This window comes from Lutjanus erythropterus, chromosome 23 (genome assembly GCF_056507025.1).
Source record: "Lutjanus erythropterus isolate fLutEry1 chromosome 23, fLutEry1.hap2, whole genome shotgun sequence".
Taxonomy (NCBI): Eukaryota; Metazoa; Chordata; class Actinopteri; order Lutjaniformes; family Lutjanidae; genus Lutjanus; species Lutjanus erythropterus.
This window is the reverse complement of record NC_139339.1, coordinates 2,413,683-2,423,674: the sequence shown is the minus strand read 5'-3', so window position 1 is coordinate 2,423,674 and position 9,992 is coordinate 2,413,683. Positions and strand designations below refer to the sequence as shown.

General features: G+C 36.7%; 1 protein-coding gene across 1 annotated transcript; it reads right to left on the bottom strand.

The window, feature by feature from the left end:
• LOC146305304 (type-2 ice-structuring protein-like) lies at positions 1 to 3,036 on the bottom strand. The gene is made up of 7 exons (XM_084712928.1): positions 2,859 to 3,036; positions 2,656 to 2,760; positions 2,529 to 2,564; positions 2,225 to 2,334; positions 2,016 to 2,132; positions 1,275 to 1,386; positions 1 to 903 (listed from the first exon to the last, which is right to left on the bottom strand). Exons 2-7 carry the CDS (start codon positions 2,714 to 2,716, stop codon positions 836 to 838), a joined length of 504 nt encoding a protein of 167 aa, XP_084569054.1. The 5' UTR covers positions 2,717 to 2,760; positions 2,859 to 3,036; the 3' UTR covers positions 1 to 835.
• Between the last annotated feature and the right edge of the window lie 6,956 nt (positions 3,037 to 9,992).

The window sequence follows — 9,992 nt, the reverse complement described above, 5'->3', positions numbered from 1 at the left end:
GCATTTATTTCAACAATGAGCTGAATTTAAAGAACAGGAGAGACAAACACAGACACTTGTTCAGGTTCTGGAGTTTTTCTGTTTTGGGAGCTAATATTGTACTTTTTAAGTCTGTTTTATTTATTTGATGACTGTGTATTTTACAACTTCAGATTAATGATGCAAAATATAACCAATTAATATTGTTACAGATTAAGACAAGATACAAAGAGGAATTAAAAGCATTTGTAGTTTTACCAGCTGCAACATGAAATTGCAATAATAATTATAATCCAGTAATATAATATACATGATTATGAAATGTGTCGTTCTGCATGATGAGTTCTTTGGTGTTTGTACTTTTATACTTTAGCAGGATTTTTTACTCAGTGACACTGTGACTGTTACTGAAGTAGAAGATCTCAGTACGTCTTTCAAGAATGATTATTTGTGGGACATAAACTCCATTAATTACTCCAACAATGTAAAAATGCACAGCATTATTCAGTGTAATATTTAGAGCTCTTTCACATGCATACTATAAACCCACACTGTAATAAAATATTAATGACAGAGCAGCTTTTTCCAATGCTTAAGACTTTTATTATTGCATAAAGAAAGAACAGATAACTCTGCAGAATATAGGTGAGATTGAACTAAAAGCATTCTTTTCATAACACATTCAGTCTACTCTTATTAAAGAGACAGTCCTGCTTCTGTTTCACTTGTCGCTTCATTCCTTAAGTTGTGTTACAGCAGTGAAGATATGAAATGAGACAGAGGGACTTCAGCTCGTATGTGAGACTGATGGGACGAAGACAGATGTCCTGGTGTCTCTGTGTCGGCCCAGAAATCATCACTTTTTCATGACACACACAGATGGTTTTTCAACGAAGCACTCACAGTCATCCCAGCACTTCTGAGCTGCAGGTACAACAACAGCAAAAAAAAAAACAATGTGAGTCAGTGAATGCAGCACAAACCAGAACCTCAGATATGATGTGTCTGATTTATCTTGATGGATTCAAAGAGAAACAACACTATGATCACTGATCTATAATAGATAATATTAATATGATATATAATATCAGAGTGATAAATGAAGTTGTAAATGATGTAATACTGTATTGATTATCACCCACTGATGTGATAGAAATAGAGAGATACAGTTTGTTATATCTGAGCTGTTTGTCTGACATTCACCATTCAGAATTTTAACAATAAAATTGGAAAAAAAAAACAAACAAAAAAAAAACATTCACATCACTCCTGCATTAAGGACTGAGTTGTTTTACCTGTTTGATTAATTTGCAAACATTTCTGCACGCCCAGGCTGTTATTAGGTTCTCCAGAACACCACCTGTTGTAGTCGAAAGGTGTACCATCACTCCAGAGCCACTGGTTTTCCTGCAGGACAGAACAGAATTAAATATTACAGGAAGTTCAAATGGTTTAAGTTATTCTCTTTAAGTAAAGTAAATGTCAAAAAGTAAAAGTCAAGTGTATCAAGTAAAGTGACACAGTGGTGTGAGGACTAACCTAATATTACTGTTAGTGTATGTAACAGTAATATGAAACAGTCTACTGTAACTCCACAAACCAGAGGAATGATACTTACTCATCTGAAGCACACACACACGTCTTCACAATCACAAAACAGTATGCCTGTCTCTAAAATTATTCTCATTAAAGGAATTTTTATCAGAATTATAAAGCCTAATAAATCTCAATAATTTTGCACACCGGTTATCAAACTTCTGATTCTGTTTCTTCTACCTACAGTCATGTTAGTGGGACAGAGGAGTGAGGATGAGGAGAAAGAGGAAAAGGAGAAAGAGCAGCAGGTCAATCCGCCTCAGGTGTTCAGCTGGACTGAGATTCAGCTTTGCAGTCAGACTGAGTCAGAATATAATAATACAACTCGATACAGTAAAGAATATAACACTTAATATAGTGTAGCATGAGTATCATACAAGATATGATCAATAAATATAGTATATATGTACATATTTATATTTATAAGAGGTGTAGTATACCTCTTGTGCATCAGAGCCTCCGACCCATGTTTCCAGTCCTGTCAGATCCTGGATCTGCTGGTACTCCTGCAGGCTGTGAATGGAGGCGAGGTTTCCACCCAAAGACTGACAGTTTTTCTACAGTGGAGAAAAACAGACAGATGACAGTTAACAAAACATCTGTTTATATGTACACAGAATATATTGTGCATCAAAGTCAAGCTCATCACCTCGGCTTTAGCCCAAGTCATGGCCTGTGGAACGAAGCGGAACCAGCGACCGTTGATCTGAAACCATTGTTCGGAACATGAAATTGACCTTTTGACCAGGTGACTCTTTACTGAAAACAAACAGAGTTTGATGAGTAATGAGAAGTTTCTAGTTAAAGTCACAATATTACTACATCTTAGGCTGATATAAAATAACAAGATTTGAATGTTTAAACATAGAATACATAATGGAGCACAACATTTATCAGAGAAAAACTGGTCGTTGACACAAAATGTAGGATATGAAAACATAAAATCCACAAACCTGTTTGACCATCTTTGGGTGTTGCCTCTGAAGGATCTAGAAAGTTTGACACTGCTGTTATTGACCTGGACTGTTAGTGTTTATTCACAGTATATAGACGTGTGAGACTTTGTTATATAAAACTCACCAGCAGCTCCAGTCAGAACCATCATGACACAAACAAGTGCAGACACAGTGAGCATCTTCATGGTGAAGGAGACGAGACGATGCAGACGCTGAAGATGATGATGACCTTTGATGCAGAGAGACAGACACGTTACTGATGCTTCTGTATGAACAAGATAAATCAAACAAGGAAAATCCAAGATGATAAGAGAGTTTGTAGCAAACCTGCTGTTCTTGTCTCTCAGTGTCAGTGTCTTCAGTCGTCCTGTGGCACTGAGGGAGACGCACCAGCTCTTATATACAACTTCATATCTTCTCATCTCTCAGAAACGGGGAACTGAACACTTCTGATTCTCAGAAACAGGATCATAAGTATTATCAGAAATCTGAACAAGACTGTGGGACCACATCTCACACATGTGCACAAAACAGATGCGCTGGTGGATTTTCTGTCTTACACCAGCACAGTTGCCATTTTCGCCACGTCTGCAAGATAGTAAATGAACTTGTGCTTGAATGGACAAGACGTCATATCTGACCATGAGATCGGTCCAACCTGGGGAGAAAAAGGTCTGTGTGCTTCTGTCAGGGTCTGATCCTGGTGGATATACCTGCTACCTTTGTGTAATTTTGCACATGGGTAGTTTTAGCAGGACAGAGGAGTGAGGATGGAAGAAGGAGATGAAGATGAGGAGAAAGAGGAGAAGGAGAGGCCGAGCTGGATTGAGATACAGCTTCGTGGACTTCACAGACCGGGTCGGCTCGCCTCTCCTCTGGACCACGCCGTTTCTCTCCTCCACTCCTCAGCTGCATAATGATGATGACGATAACAATGAATAATAAAATACATTGTGAGAATATTGTTCTGCTCAATCAGCTCGTCAGTGGTTCAGTATGAAGAAGACAAACAGCCATAAGTAATGACATGACATTCAGGGAAACCTTTTCCTCGCAAGGCTGACACTGTCACTTCTACTTCCTCAAAATGTAAAAGGTGAAGGAACCCAGATAGCACACGCACGGCTCGCTGATGTCGGCACGATGAATAAAGTTGCATCGGCGAGACGTCATATGGAGAGCGTTTGCTCATTTTTGAAGATGTCGCTGAGACATTTGGTCAAAAATGCTCTCCAGACGATGTTTGGACGATGTCTCAAAGCTGCACAGCGTAGCCTCTCTACAGCTTCTATGACCTTAATTTATTTATTCTATCAGCAAATATCTCACTATCTATGGTCCAAATAAACACTTATAATGTGATAGGAATATGGCAATATGGCAATAAAAAAACAATTTACTTGATCATTAAAAAAGCTTCTTAAGTTTGTGTGTGAATAAAATAAAGAGACATGTACGATTCAAGTTAATAATCATACATTTATTTGAGACACTTGTATTATTTTGCGGTGCGGTCTGACAGCCCCGGCTTGACCGTGGATAGCTGCTGAACTCCTAGCTATTTTTTAAATATATTTACTTTAAGTGAGCCTACCTGAAGACCAGTCGTGGCTGACATGAAGTAGCCTCACATGCAACGTATTGATCCATAGCTGACCTATCACCGACTTTGAAATGGAGCACATAAACCCTCCCTCTGGTGAACCATGTCCCTGCTATGGGCCGATGCTTCTCAGATGCATTTACAGACGTCAGGAGTAGATTGCTGACGCAAGATCTGAGGCCGACGTCGGCGAGACGTATGTGTGCTGTCTGGGAATGGCACTAGATTGGTTTCCCCATGATTTTAATGCCTGGTGGTTGTTTTAGTTCATCCTCCTGACTTTCATTATTCTTTTTTAAGACAATGACAGCCTTCAGTAATGACTTGGCATTGTGATGGAACTTGTGAGTGCATAAGGAAACGACAGACACATCTTATGTTATCTTGTGTGAAGATAACATAAGACAGAACAAGCCAGAATTTCTATCTTGTTTTCTGACTCTCCTGTAGCATCATGTGATAACAACATGCCGCTCACCTTTCCTGATTTTGCAGTTATCAGCGTGTATAAATCACCGACACATTCTCTGTTCTGGGCTCCTTCTGCCCAGCTCATTCTTTGACTGTGACTCTGCAGATGCCTGAGTGAACCTTACAGAAAGACAAGTTTCTCACTTTGTGCTTTATTCAACAGAAACTGCCACCACAGCATTAAGAGAAACTTTTTTCCTCGCAAGGCTGACACTGCAAAAATAATGCAGCAGAGACAAACTCATAAGTAATTACTTCTCTTTTTAAAGTTTCTTTCAGAAGCTTTTACTTTCTCAAACGATCTGAAATGTGGACTCGTCAGACCACAGCACACTTTTCCACTTCGCATCAGTCCATCTCAGATGAGCTCGGGTCCAGAGAAGTCTGCACTGTTTCTGGATGTTGTTCATATATGTCTTTGTCTTTGCATGGTAGAGTCTTAACTTGCATTTGTAGATGCAGAGACAAACTGTGTTTACTGACAAAGGTTTTCCAAAGTGTTCCTGAGTCCATGTAGTGTCCTTTATACAATGATGAGGGTTTTTAATGCAGTTTTTAATGCAGTGCTGCCTGAGGGGTCAAAGGTCACAGACATTCATAGTTGGTTTTCAGTCTTGCTCCTAACGTGCAGAGATTTCTCTGGATTCTCTGAATCTTTTAATGATATTATGGATTGTAGATGATACCTGTTATCTGTTGAATGTGCCAAACAGTTTTTTGAGCATTCAGCAACTTTCAAAGTCTTTTCTTCGGTCCCAACTTCTTTGAAACACGTCGCAGGCATCAAATTGAGAATGAGTTCGTATACAAAAAAACAATAAAGTTTGTCAGTCACCAACAACGTGACCTTAGAACCTGGAGCTGGAGGTGAGTACTAACATATATCACGCATTAATATTTATCTCTTATTTATCAGACAGTACCATTGGTTTATAGTTTTAACTGCAGGTACATGTTTCATATTTTACCACCTGGCCAGTGTTTGCTGGGGTGTAAGCTAGCTTAGCCTCATTCTTTTAGGATTAATGTTAAATGATGCATGCAGCTGTTAAGTAAATTTACATGTTTAATACACTATAACAGCATTATTGTCATGAAATGTGTCAAATGAAACATTAAAAAGTCAGCTGGAGACAGATGTCTCAGCTGACTTCAGGAGTTTGAGTACATCAGCCAGATACACTTAGAAAAAGCGAGAGCAGAAGTCGTCATTGCAGCCGACAAAATCCACCGTCGTCAGTTGGAAGCCGCTTTTATATATTTCTCTGTGGAATCAAAGAACTCGTGTTTCAACATTTACTCCGAGTATAAAGAATGGTCGGCCAGTCAGCAGCCAGTAGCGGCTGAACTCAGTCACTACACAACATTTAGTTTAAAAATCCTTTCTCCTAATGTTTTTCCTAATTGCAGTTATTTATATACAGAGGACTAACCTTATTTTTGTAGACATGTTTGACCTCTGAGGTGTCAGCACTACAAGAGGCTCACATGGAGTTATGAAACAAATAATTACTCATGATCAGCTGTACATTGGTTTAGTTTATTTATAGGAACAAGAGAATACATTTCAGATGGTGCATTATGTGAAGCTAATAAAACAACTTATAAAATCATGTAACTTTAGGGAAAAAAGAATAAAAAGAAATCAACCAATCAATCATTAGGATTCAACAATTACAGAAACCTCTAGAGAAATATTCTTTATGTAAAACTACAAAATACTATCAAATATATCCAGAAGGAAAACTGAAGCGTGTAAAAATCATTTACTACAGAGCACTAAATCTAATGTGGGTTAACGTAATCTATCCTGATCTGAGATAATGATCAGACCCTTTGACTAACCTCAAATGAACATTTGATAAGATATTGCATGAAAATGATGTGAGCAAGACAACCAATAGGTTTTATGATTATGACAAATCCTGTAGGAAGAGATCATTAAATTATAACACCTGAAAAATGCCTAAATTGACCACAAAATTCAAAATGGACAACTTCAAAACATCTTCATATCTGTAATGCTAAATATTGAATATAGGTCAAAAATGATTAGCAAATCATTGCATGCTGTTTTTATTTACAGTGATTGTACCAGTTTCAGTGTCTTGTGATGCAGCTTGAACATATTATTTCATGTTTAATTTCAAGTTAAAGGCTGTTTCAGTTGTGTATTATAAAAAACTACAGCAACATATTAATTCCTAATGATGGCAGGAGCATCACTTATACTGAGAGTAAATGGGTGAAAAAATGACATCCAAAGCCAGACATCTTAAATCATTTTAGTGCAGATTATACATTTTACTCACTAACGACACAATAATGATGTCGCTCATTTAAAGAAATATACAATATATATTTTAAAGTAATTAAATCTTATTCACTGAAGTTTTAGGATGTGGGGAGAGACGGCGCCCTCTATTGACCAGCTGCCACTGGCCCTCAGTATCATTCCTTAAGTATATATTACTCTGGTTTGTGGAGTTACAGTAGACTGTTTCATATTACTGTTACATAAACTAACAGTAATAATAGGTTAGTCCTCACACCACTGTGTCACTTAATATGATACACTTGACTTTTACTTTTTGACATTTACTCTACTTAAAGAGAATAACTTAAACCATTTGAACTTCCTGTAATATTTAATTCTCTTCTGTTCTCCAGGAAAACCAGTGACTCTGGACTGATGGTACACCTTTCCACTACAACAGCTGGTGTTCTGGAGAACCTAATAACGGCAGGGGTGGGCAGAAATGTTGCATGCAAATTGCATGAAATGCAAATTAATCAAACAGGTAAAACAACACAGTCTTTAATGCAGGAGTGAGACTGATGTCCCACAAATAATCATTCTTGAAAGACGTACTGAGATCTTCTACTTCAGTAACAGTCACAGTGTCACAGAGTATAAAATCCTGTTAAAGTATAAAAGTATAATTATATTTTTTCCTGCAGTGGATGAGCTGATCAAGTGAACCACAGCACCACCCTGTGGACAGGTGGAGGCTCTGCAGGTTGACTGATGTACTTTTAGAAAGTAAAGTTGCTCACAGCGCAACCAGGAAGTGACATGATTTTGTTTTTTCTGCATCAAATTTTTGTTGTGTATTTCTATCCTCTTTTCTGTTTCCCTTCCTGCTCCTGCTTCACCTGTCAGCTCACTGCTTCATCACAACCACAATATTTGATTTTAGTTTTTTTATTTTAATTTTATTTTAATAAGTTAATTTTTCTACAGAGTTGAAATACTGAGAATAAAGTCAAACTTTCCGTATTAGTGCCAGGCATAAAATCAATCAATCAATAAATAAATCAGAGGAAGATTTTATTTATTCATTCATTTATAAAGTTATTGAAGAAGTCAAACTTATAGTTCCAGGCATAAAAAAATAAATCAGGGGAGGAAGAATCATCATCATTATTATTGTTGTTTTGTTGCTGTTGTATTTTGATAAATTCGAAATGTTAAAATGTTGAGATAAATATGAGATAAACATTGACTTTTTAAATCTCTCAGTCAGAACTTTTTATGACTCATCATGGGGATATTTATTTCTCTTACATGGGTCTCCAGATTCTAACCTAAAAATCAGAATTAAAAAAAAAAATCTAAAATTTAAATTAGATTTAAAATTAGATTCTAATTCTAAAAATCAGAATAATAAATAAAAACTTTCATGGCTCAAAACAGCCTCAGATAAGATGTTTTCTCTCTGCAGACATTAATATGATCTCCTGATTTCACTGATGTGAATCTGAGTGAATCTTTTTATTCAAATGTCAGTTTTTCTTATATTAATGACAGATTATATGCAGCACAGTCCTTCATTCATTTGACGGTGAAAGCTGTGGCCACCAGGGAGCATCAGGCCGCTCCTGTTTTAACTCTCGGTCACCGGAAGAAACCTTCCTCCCTCCCTCCTCCCTCCTCTTCATCGGACTTTGGACCGTGTGTGGTTCCTTCTGGAGGCTTTCAGCAGCAAACAGGTTTGTTTTACAGACGTGTTTCTGAATGTTATGTATCGTTAACGACGTCTGGACTTTTCTCTTTTTTTTTTTTTCTCATATCAAATATTGTTTTCTGATTTAAAAAACTGTGGCAGGTGTTTTTACACGTGGACAGTAAATTCCGCTTCACTCAGGTGTAACCTTCGTTTTTTTTATTACAGGATGACAGCAGGAAGTAAATTAAAGACTGCAGCACCTTTATTACAACAGTTGAATCAGTTCGTGTTTCTTCGTCCGTGTTTTTTCAGGTTATTTTTAAAATCGATGGATCAACTGACTCAATTAAATAAATCACATCTGTTAAATTCTTCACATCACTTATATAAAACACTGCGCTGAGCCTGTTTAACTTCAAATAATCGCTTTTATTTAACGTAACACTTAAAATAATGTCAGTTTCTGTGGATGAATCACATTATAATTCACATTTTCCGTCTTTTTGTTTCAAATGAAAGTGAAAGTAAAGCGTCAAACAGAATCAGAGCGAACACTGAAGCACAGACTCTTTTATATAATGTGTATTTGTTATAAATGATGTTAAACGTCACTCAGATTCACGCTTGGATTCACATTCAAACCGTGACGATGATTATTTCATCTGAACACATGAACACATGAACATGAAGTGCAGCTGGACGGACAGCAGAGGGCGCCACAGTTTAAAGAGTGGACTGAAACTGCACTTTAAGATTTCTACTTAATTTATTTTTTTATTTACACAATCAAACAGGGCAGCAGACTGTAGAAACATACATACAAACTGTATGAAAAATATAAAATATATAAAATATTGTAGTGAAAGTAAGTGTGCATCACAGTGTGTGTGTGTGTGTGTGTGTGTGTGTGTGTGTGTGTGTGTGCAGGAGCCCAACTGCTGTTTGTATAAAAATAATAATATTGAAACATTTTCCATTCAGTCTTTTTTTTAATGCAAGTAAAACCCGATATGTATAAAATGACTGAAGGGATTCCTTTGATACAAACTGGACTTGCACATATGAAGGTGACAGAAACGATCATGAAACTTTGTTATAACACAACATAAAGAGATGGTTCATGATTTACAGAAGGGCTCGACAATTAATTAAAAGTTATCGCAATACAGCCAACAAGTGTAATTATAAAATATCAAGAGGAATAGTATATTTTAAAGGTGATATGTGTTTCAAAATAATATTTTAAATTTGTGCTGCAGGGATGTCTTGGCCTACACAAAAAATCTGTGTCTGTGAGAATAATGATGTAAAAATGAACATTCCCTCAATTAATAAATCTTATCATATTTGCACCATCAGTCAAAATAATTGCAATCAGACATTTTTTCCTGTATTATGGTCCATGTATGCATAATGTATTTCTGTGCTTCCCAAAAA